This window comes from Cyprinodon variegatus, unplaced genomic scaffold (assembly GCF_000732505.1).
Source record: "Cyprinodon variegatus isolate N-32 unplaced genomic scaffold, C_variegatus-1.0 Scaffold89, whole genome shotgun sequence".
Classification (NCBI taxonomy): Eukaryota; Metazoa; Chordata; class Actinopteri; order Cyprinodontiformes; family Cyprinodontidae; genus Cyprinodon; species Cyprinodon variegatus.
The window spans coordinates 5,212-25,308 of NW_015150542.1; the positions used below are offsets into that span (position 1 = coordinate 5,212).

The 20,097-nt window shown below is 39.9% G+C and overlaps 2 protein-coding genes across 2 annotated transcripts; one reads left to right on the forward strand and one right to left on the reverse strand.

The window, feature by feature from the left end:
* Positions 1-1,645: 1,645 nt before the first annotated feature.
* LOC107083974 (prostaglandin E synthase 2-like) lies at positions 1,646-5,049 on the forward strand. The gene is made up of 4 exons (XM_015373590.1): positions 1,646-1,820; positions 3,523-3,723; positions 3,809-3,926; positions 4,008-5,049. Exons 1-4 carry the CDS (start codon positions 1,708-1,710, stop codon positions 4,134-4,136), a joined length of 561 nt encoding a protein of 186 aa, XP_015229076.1. The 5' UTR covers positions 1,646-1,707; the 3' UTR covers positions 4,137-5,049.
* Positions 5,050-11,064: 6,015 nt separating this feature from the next.
* On the reverse strand, positions 11,065-19,768 carry gle1 (GLE1, RNA export mediator). Its single transcript, XM_015373622.1, has 15 exons — positions 19,578-19,768; positions 18,720-18,947; positions 18,425-18,619; positions 17,678-17,826; positions 17,536-17,596; positions 15,339-15,596; positions 15,037-15,256; positions 14,841-14,953; positions 14,524-14,736; positions 14,095-14,285; positions 13,887-14,016; positions 13,696-13,800; positions 13,509-13,591; positions 13,355-13,418; positions 11,065-11,917 (listed from the first exon to the last, which is right to left on the reverse strand). The coding sequence occupies exons 1-15, from the start codon at positions 19,674-19,676 to the stop codon at positions 11,849-11,851; spliced, it is 2,178 nt and encodes a 725-aa protein (XP_015229108.1). The 5' UTR covers positions 19,677-19,768; the 3' UTR covers positions 11,065-11,848.
* Between the last annotated feature and the right edge of the window lie 329 nt (positions 19,769-20,097).

Genomic DNA, 20,097 nt, shown 5'->3' on the forward strand with positions numbered 1-20,097 from the left:
CGATGGGAATTAAGGCAGTGGAGTCACACATGCGAAGCATGAAACACAAGCGTCAAAATTGAGTTACGGAGAAACAGTCGGCATTTCTCAGTTTTGTTCCACCCTTGTCTCTGTAACGCCTCCACTTATCACCAAATCAAACGTACTAAGAAAACGATACAAAGAAAAATAGCTGCAAAAAGACTTAGCACTGGTTATGTTGAGGCTTTAAAACTGATTTGTTTTGTTCCCTGCTAAAAAAAAGTTTGTGAATTCAGTACAATAATTGTTCAAATATATCTATCATTTGTGTGTTTTTAGCTTTCTTCCTGTATGGGAAGCTTTTCAAAATCTGAAACATTAGTGCAGTGGTTTATGTTAATAAACCTGTGTTAAGTTGTCGCAAGCAGGTTTTGCTTGTGTTGTGAATTTGGTCTTAAATTTTTATTTTAAGTGGCATTAAAAAGTCTTAAAAAGTCTTGAATTTAACTTGCCTTATGCTGTAGGAACCCTGTGATATATCAATCATTCGGTTCCTAGTATCTATTTAGAAAAAAAAAAAAACATTTTCTAAAACAATGAGGGGGGGAAATGGGCAACCTCTGCCCCTCCACTCCAGCAGATAGAGCTGTGAGGCCCTTTAGCTGTGAAGCGCAGCGTCATATCTGTAGTTGAGGCGGTCACAGTGAAAGACGTCGACTGACTCAAACACCAAACAACATGGACACCAAAAATACTAAGTGATCAATTTATTCGGATGAACATATACAGCACTTGCTTTTTTATCTATAAATTTATTTGCGATAGCTGGGAAAAATATTGCAATATTATGATAATATTGTATTGTGATGCGTATCATATCGCAGCCCCTCTTCCAAAACTCAGGCCTAGTATTTGATGTTTCAAATAAGATTTTCATCATTATTGTTAAACTGACTATCAGGAGTCACATGAATGTTTAAGTTTGTTTATTAGGTGAAAAAATAAAATATTACATTAGGTTTGGAGAGTGGAAAACATTTCTTCTTGTTTGCTCTAAGAAAATCATCCAACACGTCAAGTATTTATTATAGCTAGGGCTGAAACAATCGGATTAATCATCACTAATCGAGAATAGATTAGTATAGACTCTAAAACGTGTCTTTAGTTGGCAGAGTGACTTACGTAGAGCAGAAATTTTACCAAAATTGTAAAAGAAATGTTAAAATTTTGCATTTAAGATGAAGAAATGTTTTTGTCTGTCAATATGCACCATCAAGAATTCCTCAAGTGGAAAAGTTTGAGTCTCACCTGCTTTAAATTCATAAAAAAAGGTTATTTAAGGAACCTTTTGCTATCCGATTAATAAACAATTAACTGAAAAAATAATCGAGTGATTAATCGATTTGCAAAATAATCGTTAGTTGCAGCCTTAATTTTAGTAGATCGTCTAAACCTCTAAATAAAAAAATAAAAAACAGCTCATTCACTCGGTTAGTTTTACAGATATTTGCTCTTCCTGCTTATATGCACTGGAGCTTCTGTATTTATTTCTCCATAAAAGTGAATCTTGAGGTAAAGGTTCCTTGAAAGTTGAGCTTTTATATAAGGCAACAAAAAACAACTGTTGAGGTTAAAATAAATAACTAAATCTGTATTTTAAATGAACATCTGTCACAGTAGAGGCTTGAATATATTTGTGATTCCAGGGAGAAAAGCTTGTCTGATATAATTCGCTGCTACCCGGAGATGAAGGCTGTGAATGATCGGGGGAAGGAGGTGACGGAGTACAACAACAAGTACTGGCTCATGCTGAGCGAGGCCCAGAATGCCGTAGTTTATCCTACCAAGGGGATGCAGAAGTGAGTACCACAACTTTGGAAATGCGACACACCAGGAATAAATTATTGTTTTATTAGGCGGAAAGTTGAAGGTGTTGGCCGATAAATGCAAAGCAACAAAAAAACGAAATTTTTTATTTATTTTACCTTCAGTTTCTGAGTCAACCCTTTTTTCCCCTAGAGCAGAGGTCTTCAACGTTTTCCAGGCCAAGGACCCCCAAACTGATGGCGAGATGGAGCTGGGACCCACTAATTATATATATTGTTATATCAAACTGGTCCTATAGTCACTCTGGCTACGTTTACACTGCAGCCCAAATCTGATTTTTTTTGCCCATATGCAACCTGGATCTGATCTTTTCATGGCAGTCTAAACAACACAGATCCAATTTTTTCCAATCCGACCCAGGCCGCTTGGCTATGTGGTCCTGAATCTGATGCGAATCTGATCTTTTCAATTGCGACCTGTGACCTGAACGTCATTAATACCCGACAAAGGTCACTATTCTGCGTCTTGTTACGCAGAAGCTGCAAGAAAAACAACAACCATGGCCGATGATGATGCGAAGAGCAGTATTTATGTGTTACCATCTTGAAAAGATTGTGTTTTTATGGTTAGAAAAGACTGCTAGATGCGCGCCGGCACTACCATCCATGTTTACTTCCATAAACATAGAGCATGTTGGCCTGTGACGTCATTGCGTCCTCTACTGCCCATGCAGGACCCTTGCATTGTATGACTGCAGTTAACAGAGGAGATCACATACAAGTCGCATATATTTGGAAATGTCTACAGCAACGTAAAAAAAAATCGGACTTCACAAAAAAATCGGAATTGAGCATCAAGGCCTGCAGTGTGAACGTAGCCCAAATTACATATGGATTAATATAACGAAAGTAATTTCTCCCTGGGATTATTAGAGTATTTCTGATTCCTGGTTGATGGGACAGATGTTGTGAATGAAACGGTGCCCAGCTTGAAAGAGCTCCTGTGTGTCGCTGAATGTGTGCATTGATGACTGAAAGACATCTTCTGCCTCCATTTCTGTTCTGTTTACTACAGTGTGTTGAATTCATGTTAATGTGGATTTAAAGACATTTCAATTATTGGAAAAAAATTACAGGGGGGAATATATTAAAAACATCTAATCAACCAAAAGTTTTGTGACCCCCATGCAGTACCTCCATGGACCCCCTGTTGATGACCTCCGCCCTAGAGTGAGCGTTGATCTAATCTTGACTAAATTAACTGAAGAAAATAAATATCTAGGTAGGATTGACCTAAACCGAATACTACGCTCTTTAGCTAAGGCGACAAAACGATTCCTTCAATAACCGATTCTAAAACAATGGGCTGTTTTCAGAGAAGAGATGGAAGTTATTCTTCACTTTTACCCAATGTATTGCAGCATCCAGCTGCCATGCACGTGGGCTTTGTCAGTTTAACTATAGCTCTGGTGGATTTCAATGGTGAAGTCCTCTCGAAATTTTCAGTAATTGTTGTTGATTGCAGATGTGTCTAGTAGCTCCCATTGATTTTGCTTGTAAAGCAGGGAGAATGGCGCTAGGCTTACCGCACCGTGACGTCACTGGTGCAGTAAGCCTATAGGTAAGCCTACCTATATCTAGGTAGGATTGACCTAAACCGAATACGACGGTCGTTAGCGAAGGCGACCAAACGACTCCTTCCATAACCATTTCTATAACGATGTGCTGTTTTCAGAGAAGAGATGAAGTGGAGACAGTGGGCCGACGATTGGCTCGTGCACCTCATATCCCCAAACGTTTACCGAACCACCGGCGAAGCCTTGGCCTCCTTCGACTACATCGTACGCGAGGGCAAGTTTGGTGCCGTGGAAGGTTTCTTTGCCAAATACGTAGGTGCTGCTGCTATGTTCATCATCTCAAAAAAACTGAAGAGTCGGTACGTTTTCTACTAGTGTTTAGTTTTTGTTTCTGAGGAATTTTAGATGGAAATTCTTCTTATTTTCCCATCGTTGGCCCAACAGACACAACCTGCAGGACGACGTCAGGCAGGATCTCTATAAGGCCGTCAATGACTGGGTGGCAGCCATCGGTAAAAACAGGAAGTTCATGGGTGGAGATCAGCCTAACCTGGCAGACCTGGTGAGGAAAAGCTCTGCTGGTTTTACCGTCATCTTAGATTCACCTTTGATAACCAGCTGCTCGGTTTTCATCCACCTGTAGGCGGTGTTTGGAGTCCTCCGAGTTATGGAGGGACTTCAGGCGTTTGATGACATGATGGAAAACACCAAAGTTAAGCACTGGTACAGACGCATGGAGAAAGCAACGCTCAACCACGACGGCCGAGCTTAAAGGGCTTCCAGATTTCCTATACCTCTAAATGGACATCGACCCCCTCCAGGAATCAAAATGGCCTTCGTTTCTGTTGGATTCTGAGATGAACCTGCTAGCCGTCCTCAACGGTTTTCCGAACAAGTTGAAAAAAATCCTTTTAAGATGTAGATTTCAGCTTTACTGGCAGAAAAACCCCTTAATTTCTGTTTAGGTTGCTTCTGGTGTTTACATTACTAGTGACTCCTACTGTTGGAAACGGGGAACTGCAGCTACAACCCACACCTCAGCTTTTCTGCAGAATTAAGGTATACATAAAGCCTGAATTAAATAGTTTCAGTTTAATGAAAAGACTGAAGATGAATATTTATTACTTTTTGAGCTGATTTGTCCAACTTTAAAATATACATTCACTATTTGTTTGAAATGAATGTTAAAACATTTCCAAGCATTGCCGGTACTTAAAATACCACCTGCTTCTATTAGACAGGTAAGGGCTTCATATTGTCTAGTTAAAGACAAAAAAAAAAATGTCTTTGACATGCAGTTTCAACATTTATGGGTCTAATATGATAAAATTTGAAAATTGTCGCATTTGTTTGCTCCTTGGGGTTTTGTTCTCAGTTAAAATTTATTCCAAGGCTTTACTGAAAGGTTTCTTTGCCATTTCTTCAGGAAGAAAAGCAAACTAATAAACGGTTTATCATCTACTTTCTGTGCAGAAATCATAAAATGAGGTCGTCTGTATTTATTCCATACAGAAACAGATTGTCAGTTGGAATGTACCAAACGTGATCTGCAGATTAACTGTTTTAATTATAGCATCTGTGTACGTACGAATGAAAAGGTAAAATGAAGAAAAGTCTTGAGTTTGGTGGGTTATTTCAGTCTGTGTTTCTATTACTGGGTTTCCAGCAAAAGTGATGGATTCCTCATATCACCTGTGAAAATGGGTTTTAAAAACAAAAACAAATGTTAATAGTTTTTTTCATAACCGTAAAAATTAAATCCACAAAAATATTTTTAAAAACAGCGCTCCATTTGGTTCCATTTTCTGGGTGGAGCAAAAAAATTTAGTAGAATCAGCATAAAATCAGGTTAATTTATAGAGATTTTAAACAGCTAAAGAACCAAGGTGGAGTACAGTGGGAGTCGAGCAGAAGTAGCGTCTCCATTGAGGCTACTTAGTGTGATCAGATCAGCCGACCTGGAGGAAAAGGAGGCTGTGTAGGGATGTAGAGCACGGCCATTAAAAGCTTTAAAGCAAACCAGATCATGTAAAAAGGAAAGACAGCCAGTGTTTAGAGGCTAAAATAAGAGAAATGTGGTCAAACTTCAGTTTGAAGAAAACCGTGCAGTGCAGGGACTCCAGTTCCTCTCTTTCATTCTCCTGATCTTGACCACCTCACAGGTTTCTATAGAGCGGAGGTGATCAAGGAAGACTTTCTGTCTGATCAACAGTTACTGCGTCGATTGGAAAATTCTCTGGATCTGTGGTTCTCAACCCGCTATGCCTGTTTTAGACTGCTCTGGTTTGCAGCACATCTGATTTTGATAGAAATTGTAATCTTACTCAGGTCAGAGAAGTTGCTTAGGGTCACAGAAGGCAGCTGCTCACCAACTGGACTCACTTCTTGTGAAGTGACCATGATTCACAGTTAGAGAAGCATTTTATACTTCAGTCTGCCACATCATTACATCATACATGTTTGCAGATGAGGAGACATCCATGGCTCCAGCCATATCGCAATATTACACTTTATTCTTAGCTGAAGGATGCCGCTCTCATTCTATTCCCAAATCTTTGCCGCATACAGAATGAAGATAACTGTATATAGCTGGACAGAGGAACTGTGCTAATTTGATAAACTTCTGGGGAAAACATCAGTTCTGACACGCAACAGGAAGCTGATATTAGGGCGTAATAAACTCACACATTGCAATGATAATTATCCTAACAGGCCTGTTCATCATTTCTCCGTATAAGTCAGATGTTTGGCAGCAAGGAGATGCCTAAAACTTCCAGGGCCAGTTTTTTTTACTTTATTCATATTTTTAGTTTTTACAGCACGAGTGGCTCTTTTTAATGAGCAACACAGACATGCAGGAAAGGACCACAGGCTGGATTCAAACCCCGGTCACGCGCGTCAAAGGCTAAGGCCTTCATACATGGGTTGTGTGCGCTAACCACTGCGCCACCAAAGCATGCCCAGAACCTGTTTTTTCATTTTATTTAGTATTTTTAAAGATTGTTGGTGTGACTCCAAAAATCATCCAGTCCCAAAGCATCACCGATCCTCCACCATACTCAACACTGGATATGATGCGTTTATCCACTTCTTTTTTTATACAGGAGCTAAAACAGAAGCTCAGTCTTGGTGTCATCTAGTGGAGTAAAGCACCCCATCCCGGTAGCATTTAGTGGATAATTGGATAGAAAATGTATTACTATAAGACTAGATTTTTATGGAGGGAAGCAACTCTTCCCTGCGCATCAAAAATATTTTTCACCTCTATCGTCATCCTGCTATAATCGCCTTTAACAAACAACCAGAGAACATACAAGTTTAACCCCTTTAGCCCAGATGGTTTTAGGAGCAAAATCCGCCTGAAATTACAAATGTGAATTAAAGGAAGTACAGCTCCCAAACTATATATAGTTGGAAATACAACAGTTTGTATTTGCATAACAGAAAGGCATTGATGAATATTTTTCAGGTGGAACCACTATTGTAAATGTTATTATAGACATGATGACGAGGCAAAAAAATATTTTTTTACATTTTTTCCGAGATAAAACACCATGAAACCCCATTTGAAACTTTGGATGAACTTTAGACTTTATAGATTCCCATCTTAACTATAACTAAACTTCATATGGACCGAATTAATTGAAGCATGCTTGTGCCGCTAAGGTTTTAGGGGGCAGTGTGCTTTGCGGAAATGTGATTTTGGCACAGTGGTGCCAAAAGTGGCCAAATTGTGCCAAATAAATTTTTTTCAAAGGGAATCAGACCAGACCAGTATGCTGACTGACATTATTGGAGACCTTCTGCATGAGGCAAAGCCTATGCTCCTAAGATTTAGCCGTTGGTTTATTTCAAATTTACCATTGAACACACAGTATCACTAAACTGAATAGAAAAAAAGATGGACTGAGTATTTTTTCTCACCAAACTGTTTTTTTTTTTTTTTTTTGAAAACAAGAATTAGAAATAAAAAACTGTACAAAAACGTAAAAAAATCAATTAGAATCAGAAGCGTTTGTTGAAAAATTTGCAAAAATAATTATGACACATCCCCAACATCAGTCACAGGTGTTGTGGGACAAACCTGGTTTGCAGATTTTTACAGCTATTAAAAAGTTTTTGTGAAAAAAAAAAGATTTTAAAACATGTTTTAGAAATTTTAAGGCCCCGTTTTGAAAGGCATGTGGATGAAACACAATGTGAATGTTGTGAATGTACCGGCCCGCCGGGCTCAAGGTTATAGTATTATAGTTTTACATCTAAAGGATCAGAAGATGTTCTACACTGAAAAGAGTAATGCACCCGCTTTTGGCATTTATTTAGTTACTTCAACTAGTGTTGCACCGATACCAGTATCGGGCGGGGCCCCGATCCAGCAGTAAAATGGTGGTATCGGTATCAGTGTGTACCAACAAATAGGACACCAATACCATTTTAAGAGCCAATAGTTTATTCAACTATTGTCAACCATCCCAGGTAGGCAATAAAAGTTCTACGGGATTCCCTTTGTATTAGTCTTTTTTCCTGCTTCACAAAGATAGGCAGCAGCTTGACAAAGCCATGATGGCAACTATTTTACATCCAAGTATGCAGTTCTTCATATCTACACACAAACACATCAATTTCAAATAGATGGTATCAGCAAATACTGCACAGCCAGGTATCGGTGCCAAAAAATGGCATCGGCACAACACTAACTTTAACACAAGTGTTTTATGTCCTATCCTATAGAGGATAAAAAGTGCCACAATTAAATAAATAAATAAATACAGCATTAAATAAATAATTAAATGTGTTAACAATTAATTAAATGTGGAATTAAATAAATAAATGTGTCATTCATGAATTAAAACCACGTCACTAATATAAAGTGCCACAATTAAATAAATAAATACAGCGATAAGCAATTAATTAAATGTGTAATTCATTAAATAAATAAGGAATCAAATATATAAATGTGTCATTAATAAAATACGTCTTCATTTTATTAAAAAATATATATAATTATTTCAGTGTGCATTTAATTATTTCATGGCCCTGTGTCGCAGTGCATCGAAACCATTAAAAGAATCTGTCAAACTCACCCATCAAAGTTAGGGGGCGGGGTTAACGCGAATCGAGTCGCCACCTACTGTATCAGAGAAGTTCACAACCCGTGGATCACAGTCTCTGTAATCGATTTGCTTCGCCTTAATGTGCAGGGTGACCAATCAGGTGTTAGATAACCGCCCCCTAACTTTGATGGGTGAGTTTAACAGATTCTTTTAACGGTTTCGATGCACTGCGACACAGGGCCATGAAATAATGAAATGCACACTGAAATAATTATATATGTTTTAATAAAATGAAGATGTACTTAATTAATGACATATTTATATATTTAATTCCTTATTTAATGAATTACACATTTCATTGTTTATCGCTATATTTATTTATTTAATTGTGGCACTTTATATTAGTGACGTGGTTTTAATTAATGAATGACATTTAATTCCACATTTAATTAATTATTGACACATTTAATTATTTATCTAATGCTGTATTTATTTATTTAATTTTGGCACTTTTTATCCTCCATACTATCCTTCTAAAATTAAACAATTGTGTTAAAGTAACTAAATATGATTAAGGAAATGCCAAAAAGGGTTGCATTATTTTTTTTCAGTGTAGGACATTTCATTCCTCAGTAGGAATCTGATTTCCCCCCAGTTGTCTTATAGCAAACTGCATGCTGAGGTGAGTAAATGATTGGAGCATTGATGTCAAACTGCATTTCTACAACTTTGTGGCACAAAGCTGCAGCTTGAAAATCTCACATTGGAGGAAGGTTTATAAAAAAACAAAACAAACAAACAGGTATTTAAACAGTTATAGCTAAAAAAGAAATGTTTCAATAGAAAGTCAGAAAACAGACTTAAACTGTTGTTGGGGATTTATTGCAGGTACTTTTTTTATTTCTATAGATTACATTCGTTCAGAAGCTGATATTTAATCTAACATTCAGAACACGATTCCATATAAACACAATAAACCGCTTCAGGATTTTATTTAAAGAAAAAAAAAAAGCAGCCAGAACATGTTTCATTTTCCAGGATAAAAACATTTATGTGATATAACACCTCTCAGCTCCACACAGTGGATTCATGGAAAAATAAATACGTCCAAATCTACCAACAATAATTAGATTCGAACAGCGACTTAAGAGACTGAACTGATCCATCAGAGACCATCAAACTGCAAAACAATCGGAGGATTCAGGTTCAGGGGGAAAAAACATAGAAATGGGAGATCTTTCAATGCAGCACATCGTTATTGTTACAGCTCTTTGATAAAACACAGCTGCACATAAATAATCAGGCTAAAACAATCGGTCACATCTAAACCAAAGATGGTTGCAAAGCGTCTCTGCTGGTTTTTTAGTGTCCAAACTCATCGTGTCCTGGAACTTTAGTTTGGAGAAAATAATGACGTATATTGTAAGAAGTAAAAATAAGATTTTGTGGGTCAAAGTTCAACAGAAGGAGGAACAAAAGGCATGTATGATCCTCATTCATGATGTTTTCGAGATAATCTTCGAGATGTTCAGAAACTCAGGAGAACATCTCTGGTTCCAGGACACGCATGTAAACTTCTGGTCAGAGAGACGTTCAGCGTCTCTTCTGTCAGAAGACGGAGCAGCAAAGCAGAGGTTTCCTCCATCAGTCTGAGCCGTCAGGACCTCCAGAACCCGGAGCTCAGCTGGCCTTTAGGTGGACTGATCTGCCGGTTCTGCAGCGAAGTCTGAGTGGAACAGAAAAGGTTTCATCTTTACAGAAAAATACGTTTTCTGGGCTGCATCATCAGTCTGTCAGAAAATCTATTTTCTAAGATTCTCAATAAGGGAAAAATCAGGCAACATTTAGTCCGGGCCGTTTAGTTGTCTGCTGCTTTGATTTAGAGCAACGCCGCTGTTTTCATGAATACAGCAGCCTTTAAAGTCGGAGGGAAGCGGCTGTTCCAACGGTTGCAGTTCTGAATTCTCCCGAGTGGTGCACGACTTTACACGAGTGAATAAAGTGAATTTGATGGTCGATTATCAAGGGGGCGGGATTGTTCTTGTGGAAGGTTCACAAGCACGTTTGATTGGGGCCAATCTCTCAGAAGCATCTTGCTAACCAGTTAGCAACTTAGTGCTAGTAGGTTCTCAAGGGGAAATTCNTATTTATTTATTTAATTGTGGCACTTTATATTAGTGACGTGGTTTTAATTAATGAATGACATTTAATTCCACATTTAATTAATTATTGACACATTTAATTATTTATCTAATGCTGTATTTATTTATTTAATTTTGGCACTTTTTATCCTCCATACTATCCTTCTAAAATTAAACAATTGTGTTAAAGTAACTAAATATGATTAAGGAAATGCCAAAAAGGGTTGCATTATTTTTTTTCAGTGTAGGACATTTCATTCCTCAGTAGGAATCTGATTTCCCCCCAGTTGTCTTATAGCAAACTGCATGCTGAGGTGAGTAAATGATTGGAGCATTGATGTCAAACTGCATTTCTACAACTTTGTGGCACAAAGCTGCAGCTTGAAAATCTCACATTGGAGGAAGGTTTATAAAAAAACAAAACAAACAAACAGGTATTTAAACAGTTATAGCTAAAAAAGAAATGTTTCAATAGAAAGTCAGAAAACAGACTTAAACTGTTGTTGGGGATTTATTGCAGGTACTTTTTTTATTTCTATAGATTACATTCGTTCAGAAGCTGATATTTAATCTAACATTCAGAACACGATTCCATATAAACACAATAAACCGCTTCAGGATTTTATTTAAAGAAAAAAAAAAAGCAGCCAGAACATGTTTCATTTTCCAGGATAAAAACATTTATGTGATATAACACCTCTCAGCTCCACACAGTGGATTCATGGAAAAATAAATACGTCCAAATCTACCAACAATAATTAGATTCGAACAGCGACTTAAGAGACTGAACTGATCCATCAGAGACCATCAAACTGCAAAACAATCGGAGGATTCAGGTTCAGGGGGAAAAAACATAGAAATGGGAGATCTTTCAATGCAGCACATCGTTATTGTTACAGCTCTTTGATAAAACACAGCTGCACATAAATAATCAGGCTAAAACAATCGGTCACATCTAAACCAAAGATGGTTGCAAAGCGTCTCTGCTGGTTTTTTAGTGTCCAAACTCATCGTGTCCTGGAACTTTAGTTTGGAGAAAATAATGACGTATATTGTAAGAAGTAAAAATAAGATTTTGTGGGTCAAAGTTCAACAGAAGGAGGAACAAAAGGCATGTATGATCCTCATTCATGATGTTTTCGAGATAATCTTCGAGATGTTCAGAAACTCAGGAGAACATCTCTGGTTCCAGGACACGCATGTAAACTTCTGGTCAGAGAGACGTTCAGCGTCTCTTCTGTCAGAAGACGGAGCAGCAAAGCAGAGGTTTCCTCCATCAGTCTGAGCCGTCAGGACCTCCAGAACCCGGAGCTCAGCTGGCCTTTAGGTGGACTGATCTGCCGGTTCTGCAGCGAAGTCTGAGTGGAACAGAAAAGGTTTCATCTTTACAGAAAAATACGTTTTCTGGGCTGCATCATCAGTCTGTCAGAAAATCTATTTTCTAAGATTCTCAATAAGGGAAAAATCAGGCAACATTTAGTCCGGGCCGTTTAGTTGTCTGCTGCTTTGATTTAGAGCAACGCCGCTGTTTTCATGAATACAGCAGCCTTTAAAGTCGGAGGGAAGCGGCTGTTCCAACGGTTGCAGTTCTGAATTCTCCCGAGTGGTGCACGACTTTACACGAGTGAATAAAGTGAATTTGATGGTCGATTATCAAGGGGGCGGGATTGTTCTTGTGGAAGGTTCACAAGCACGTTTGATTGGGGCCAATCTCTCAGAAGCATCTTGCTAACCAGTTAGCAACTTAGTGCTAGTAGGTTCTCAAGGGGAAATTCCATTGGGACCAAGTAGCACTAAATTGGTGACTTAGAAACGACACTGTCAAGGAACGCTATGGAAGGCGGAAACATGCAAGAGGAGGAGAGTTTAGTGTCGGAGGTCGTGGATGAGTCTCCTCCATCATACATTTTTTATTCAGAGGAGGAAAGTGGGGACGAAGATGTTGTGGGAGAGGACGCCAGGGTGGCAGAAGCTTGGTTTGGTGTAGAAGGCTTCCAGCCGTACATGTTTGAGCCCTTGCCTCGCAACGCTGCCAGTTCTGTTAGCTCTACGCCTGCCGAAGACACAGACGTCCATCCCTGTGAACACTGGGACGGAACTCAATAATTATTCTTATTTCAACTGTTGTGTATATTAGCTGCGACATATGAATCAAGATGCTATGACCGAAAAAATTTGATTGACAGATGACCGTTGATATATGATTGGCCTAATTTAAGTGTAAAAGCTGACGTATAACTGACTGGCCTGCATAAGAAAAGGGGAAAAAAAACCACAGGTTTTAAGACAGGATTTAAAGATTTTTTGTTTAAAATTAAGTTTGGGACAATATGGTCTGATAAAGAGTACATTTGACTTCCCTATGACTTTAACTCAAGCTGGAGAAGATTAAACTTGATTAGAGTATTTTCAACATTTGCATAAATATAAAGGAAAAAAAAAGAATTTAATCATTGCTTTTAAAACTGCATTTTCTTCTCCATCTCCTGTATCCTTCCTTTCTTCTAGTGTCCTTGATCTTTTTAATCTGGTAAACTAAAAACAACACAGCGCTATAAAGATGACACTAGTGGGTTTTTTTCAGCAAAGCTTTAGAAAGAGCAGCTTTCGCTGATTTGGATTGTTTGGATTTAAGCCTAAAAATCTAAACAAGGCAAAGGATGGGGGATATTTTTCTTTAATTAAAAAAAAAGGGACCACTTTCTGAATATCGTGAATCTTTCCGTTTTCCTTTATACATACTCCTTGAAGTTTCACCTCTAAATATTCTAACGATATTCTTAAAAGCGACAAACCTCCAGGAAGTGCTTCAGCCTGATGACGGAGCCCATCTCTCCAGTGCTGGTCACAGCTTCGATTCTGCAGAGGAGGCAGAGAGAACATCTTACATCTCACCGCTACTCTGTTTCACCTGCCTGCTTTAAGAAGGTCGCACGTTTAAGGTCGTACCTGGGGAAGTATTCGTCTTTCAGGAGCAGGATGAGCTTCCAGAACTGACCCTGGTACTGCTTCATCAAGGCGTTGCCGCAAACCTAAAGGATGTTCAAAAAAACATTTCAACCTTTAAGTGGATTCAAAGCTTCGGGTGACGTCTGGAGCAACAGGAACCAGAATGTTAGATCCAGTTTGGACTTGCCTCCAGGAAGTCAAAAAGCAGCGTCGCTGTGATGTCAGCCAGAGGCTCCATGTTGAGCATCTGAGCCAACCAACGCCAGCCGTGGTTCAGGCCGTGAGGAACAGACTGAGGGACCACAGATCACAACCAATCAGATCTTAGTTTAGAGTCAGCCATGATGGGATGCAAACAGGAAGTTAGTTTTTTTTTACCCCTTGCTTTGAGTTGTACGGCCACTTCAGCTGGATCACCGCGGCGTAGAGACGGATCATGCCAGACATCCTCTTTAGAAAACTGTCCTGACCTTCGACCCCAGAGTCATCCACACGGTAACCCAGGATCCTGCAGGTGAGGGGACACGGACACGCCGTTATGGAGGCGAAACTTTTTCAGACCTGGAAGCATCTCTGAACCACTCACTTCTGATACTCCTCCACCGGTGTGCCGTCCTTCATGGGCGGGTAGTGCGGGACGGCGTACGGACACTTCTTATGCAGGTGAGCCAGGATGAGGTCGCCCACCTGAGGGTGGAGCTCCCAGATACCGGAGGCCACCACGCCGATGGGGAAGGCTGCTTCATGGTGGCACGCCACCTCCTCCTCACCTTGTTTCTACCCAAGATCATCGAGAAAATTGTTAAAAATTCTTCAAGTTTAGAGATTTTTTTTCTCCACCTCTCCCAAGAATAAACAATTTCTCCCATAAATGTTTAGAAAAAAAAAACTCCTGCCTGCTCAAACTTGGCTAACTTGTACCTACAAAACTTTATGAACCAGATGAATTCAAGCTTGGATAAGAAGAATATCTGCAGGAGGTGAAAAGAGTTTCTGCTTCCTGTTAAAGACGCACCACAAACTTCTCGGCCAGCTTGTAGCTGACGAACTCCAGGCCCTGAGGATGCTGCGAGGTGGACACAGAGTTCCCTCCAGACACCACGGCCCGCCCGGACAGCAGCCTGTCGATCTTGTCGAAGATCTCCTTGAGCTGCGATCCAGAGTTGGTGGAGATCTGGCTGACGGGGATGGTGGCCGCTTTCTGCAGCTCCAGCTTCAGTTTCTTTGTCTAAAGCAGACAGGAAGGGAATGAAACAGATATTTAGAGAGAGAAAAATGCTTCCTGCAATAATCTCTGAGGATAATTTGGAGGCAGAGCGGGTTTGAACCCACCTGGCTGTCTTTTGGAGCGTTGAGCTGTTGGAAGGACTGAGCGCACTGAGCGGCTGCGTCCTGCAGCTCTTTGTACCATTTCATGGTGCTCTCCTCTGCGCTGTTCTGCAGCCCTGATAGAAAACATCTGCTTTTAAAACAACTTAATCCCTACAGACTTACATCCACCGTGTTTCTTAGATCTACGATTCGCCACCTTTTTTCTGAGCTTTCTCTTTGGCCGCCTGCTCTGCCTTTTTCTGCGCCTCCTGCTGCGCCTGCAGAGCCTCCTGCTTCCTCCGCTCCTCCTCCTGCTGCTGAACCTTCTTCTGCTCCTGAACCCTGGCCGCCTCCTCCTGCATCTGCCGGATCACCGACTTCATCTCGCAGAGCGCCTGCTCAGCCGCATCCATATCCTCTGGGCTGGGAAATTCTCCCTAAACAGAAGAAGAAGGAAGCTACCGAACAGAACAGCAGGAAGGGGAAAAAAGCCTCAGAGGCGCCCGTAGTCCAACTGACCTCTGCCGTCTTTCTCACCACCTCCGACACCTGGGAGCACAGCTGGTTGCCGCGGGAGCTGTGGGAGACGAGGCTGGCGGGCGGGAGGATGCAGTCGGTCTGGGCGGACGGCTCCAGCAGCTGGTTGAGCTGCAGGATCTCCTCCTGGATGCTGTTGAGCCTCCGCAGCCTCTCTCTGCCCTCCGCCTGCCTCTGCTTCTCCTGCTCCGCCTCGCGGAGCCGCTGCTGCTCCAGCTCCCTCACCCGCAGGTTCAGGATCTGATGGAGAAAAGTGAATCCAGCCTGAAACGTCCTGACAGACTCTGTGCTGCGATCATGTTAGGTCTCACATGAATGGATGCGAAGAACACGTCTCTAAAGCAGGCGTGATCGAAACAAATGAAACTGGTCCAACGTTTATTCATATTTTCTGCCCTGATGATGAAAAAAACCTAAACCCAGCAAGGTAGGAGAGCTAATAAATGCTCCATAGCGCCTGAACAGTTTACTTCTAGGATGTAATCAGGTTTGGGACCTTCTAGAAAAAGGAGGATGATGCTGGGCAGAAGATTTAAGGAAATGTTAAAAAAAAAAAAGAAAAGAAAGAAAAAAGTCCCATATTTATGGGTTTAACTGTTTTAAGGTAATATATAATATAATAAATTTAAGGAAATATTAATAACCACACTTTACCTGGTTACTTCTGCATAAAGAAGGAAGACTTTAAGCATAAATAGTTTAAAAAGATAATAAATCCTTTATTTTAGCTTCTACCTGCTCCACATTTAACTGTTTTAGGTCAGAGATTTTTCAATTTAAAAGCTAAAAAAAAAAAAGTTAATTTTTAGAAATATTGAAAACCAGAGAAACAGCTGATTGGTGCATCTATGATTGACACCACTCCAGAATAAGGCTGGAGTTTCACTTTCACAGAAGCCAAACAGAACATGAAGGATTTTATGCAGTTGATGAGTTTTAACAAAATTGTATGTCCTGTGTCAGATGAAGGAGAACTACAGTATAAACAGCTCCTCATTTAAGTATTTTTTAGCTGAAATTTGTTTTTACATAAATGGACATTCTTAGCCCACATGTTTTACATAAATAATTGATTATATTGTTTGATTTTTGTAAATAAAATATTGGTAAAAGTCAAACCTGTTGGAACTAGTGCCAGAAATTATTAAGAACATTTAATGCAAACAACCAGATCGCCTATGTTGGCATGTTGCTTAGCTCCAGATATCCGAGGTGTAGACCACTACAACATGACAGGAATGTCTGGTTTTCTCTTCTTAATAAAAATGAAGATTTCAAATTTAACAAGTGTAAGATGCTAGCCCGATAAACCAGAGTAAATGTGAGATTAAATGTGTAATTTAGTCTGGTGATGAATGAGACATCGGAAGATTTTTGATGAGAACAAGCCGTTTCTTTCAAACCATGTCTGTTCCTATTGGCCAACGCTCTGACCAATGAGAGCAACCGACTGTGACGTAGTAATTGAGACAGAAAGCTGGTGGGTGGGAGTGTAAACAAACTTCCTGTCAGTAAAATGGCGAATACGTCCTTCTCAAAAATTAATGAGCATAGATCCCCTTCCTGCTCAAGTTTCAACGAAAACCCCAAGTCTAATCCTTCCAAAACTGATTCCCAGGCTGAATCAAACGAGAATGTTCAATAGCTGTTGCCATCTTCCTTGTTGTGCTTTGCGCAGCTTTGTCGTCACGCCCTCAAAACTCTGCCCACTTTGCATCCAGATATTCAAAACACATCTCTTCGCTGTGATTGGCCCACCAGTTCTAGGGCCTGGGGCATTGATCGAGGCTAGACCACTTGCAGGCAAAAATGATTTTGGCTGCTGGCGGGTGGGGATAGTTCACTAGGCTGGTAACTTCCTTAGTATCTTATTCCAGCCCTTTAGGTGGCAGCAATATGCATAAACTAGGTTTGCAACCCCACATGCAAGAAGACAGAAAATCAGCTAGCTTGCAGATTCATGCAAATAGAAGTTAGTGCTTTTCCACACAAAGGTTATAATAAAGTCCTGCAAAAATGGACTCTTAAAAACGCAAGCTTCCAAGGTAGTGAAAAACCCTAAATCCTGTAGTAAAACATTTATGTGGTTCTGGTTAGTGCAGGGGAAAATAAAAATATAATCGCAATATTTTTTTTAAATGATCAAATTTTTTTCTTTTTGCCTGTCCATTTTTCGTACCTTTATTCGGTGTCGCTGCTCTTCCTTCAGCTTCTCGTGACGTCCCATTAGCTCTTTGGTTCTGCAGTGGAGCAGGAAGATAGTTTGGGCTCAGAAACATTTCAACAATCGCTCTAATTGGTCCTGTGTGTTCACTTCTCACTCTCTGTCATCCATGTCCCTTATGGTCTGGGACTCCTGCCTCTGCTTCAGCTCCCTCAGCTCCTCGAAGCGCTTCAGGTGCTCCAGCTCGGCGCTCGCGACAGACTCCACCAGCTTCTCCTGCTTTGCTTGCCGCTCTCGGAGCGCCGCCTGAGCCAACAGGATTTTAAGACATTGATTCAGATGAGTAAAGGGGTTAGAAAAACAGATCTAGGCCACAGAAGTTCAGCTGCAGTGAATTTAAACTCGCTTTCCACTGGGCTAAGAATTCTAAGGTGCAGCAAAATCTAAAAGGTCTGAGCCGACCATCATTTTTTGACAGTCTTCCAACAAAAAACCCAGGTTTTTGCATACTTTTCTTCTTTTTAACATGACATCAAAAAGTACAAAAAGCTTTCTGAAAGTCTTTTAAGAATGTTTTTTTTTAAGAGGGAGAAAAAAAGAATAAAGTCTGAGTCTGACAGCTATCAATGAAATTTACTTGAATGATAAATGGGAAATATGGTTGCCCAAGAGGCAACAATGAGAAAATTAGGCACTTAAGCCTAAAGAAAAGGCTTCTGTGTTTCCAGAACCACAATCCTACCTTTACAGACACATAGCTGTGTCATTTTTATATCAGATCCACAGTTTTATTTTTTTAAAGGATGAATTTCAGCACTGTCAGATAAGTTTTCTATGGTTGGTCTGTGCAGCTTAAATAAAGCTGATAACAGATAGGAAGAATTATGCAGCCTGAGAGTCGGACCTTGGCTTTTTCCCGCTGCGCCTCTTGGAAGCGGATGATGCACCCTGCCGTCTCCATGGCTTTAGGAGAGAGCAGGGAAATGGCCGGCGGGGGGGAAGGACTAGAGTCTTCCCTGACATCTGTCTCTGGACTTTCATCTTTTTCCTTGTGGCTGACCTGCTGCAGCGCGTTAAGCTTTGTTAATGACCCCAAAATCTGAAATGAGAGAGAAAGACTCACAGAGAGGTTCTCCAGCAATATGCTCCTCCTTTTAACAAAAGGTTTGAAAAAGCCTCTGCAGATCGGAATGACTTACATCTTTCTGTTGATTTTTCTGAGATGGGGTTGAGGAAAGTGTGGCTGGCTTTCCGCCGAGGTCTGCTGTGGATCCAGAGGAGGAAACAGAGGCTGGACTCTCCTCAGAGCCTGTGGTGCTGAGGTCCAGGAAGGACGATTTTTTCAGGGACAAAGAGTCTATCCGCTCCAATATGACTGCAGACTGAGAGGATAGACTGAGGGTCTCTTTACAACCGGCCAAAATATGCTGCAAGAACAAAAGGAGATGTTTAGATGTGGGCTGACAACTCAAACTGGAACGATGACGTAATGAGAGTCAATCTGTGGAAAATCCTCATTGAAAAATGAAAACATCTGCATCTGTTTCTGCACAACAATCTGTTTTACCTGCTGTGATAGAAAATAAGGAGGATTTCTACATGAAACAAGCAGATTAAAAACTAGATTATTTTCTTCCAGATTTGCATGATATCAAATGTTTAGGAATGTGAAAAAAAATCAGACTATCAAACCAGTTTGTAAATAACCACAAAACATATTCTATCAGGATGTTTAAGTTTCGTCTCCTAAAGAGAAAAAACAAAAGTGAAACTTAGCTTTCTGTGGTGGAAACAATGCCCCCTGGTGGGCATATTGGGGAACAATGGTTTAGGAAATTTAAACATTTTTAAATAAAGCATCTTTCATTTACACCATATGCTAGTTGTGTCAACATAACCTGAAAAAAGTTTCTTTGTATAAACATGCGCAATTAAACTGATAGATGAAATTGATAAAGGATAAACCGATAAAATAAATCCACTGAGTTTTAAAAGTAAACAAGTAGCCCTAGCTTCCACCGAATGAAGCTAGCTGATGCTAACCGGACATAGCTTACCTCTCCTCTCTGTGACCAGTACGGGTCGAAGGTCACTTTTCCTTTTGGGGAATTTTTTAGAGCCTCTAAAGTTTCCCATCGTAGATTTTCCGAAGGCATCGCGAATTAACAAAATTCAAACTGCGGTCTGCTCCTAACAGTAGTAACAGTTGTAAGACTCATAAAGCAGTCCTACCAGAAACAGATTCTCTCGCTACTAGGTTCCGGTCCGATCCTTATAAATTCCTGCTAATTTTATTTTATTTTTTTTTTTGAAAGAAAAAAAAATCCTATGCACTTAAATTACTTCTACCGAGTATTATGGCAATATAAAGAGATATAAACAAACCTTTTTGGAAAATTATATAAACAAATGCAATATATTTAATTACATGCAACTATTCATAGCTTCCTTTACTGATCAGACAGATTATAAATTGTAGTAGAAAAAATATGCCTCACTTTTAGCTGTTTATGTGTTATCATTTTAGAAATGATGTATCCCTTTCCTTTTTAAAAAATATTGCTGGTAATATGTGAA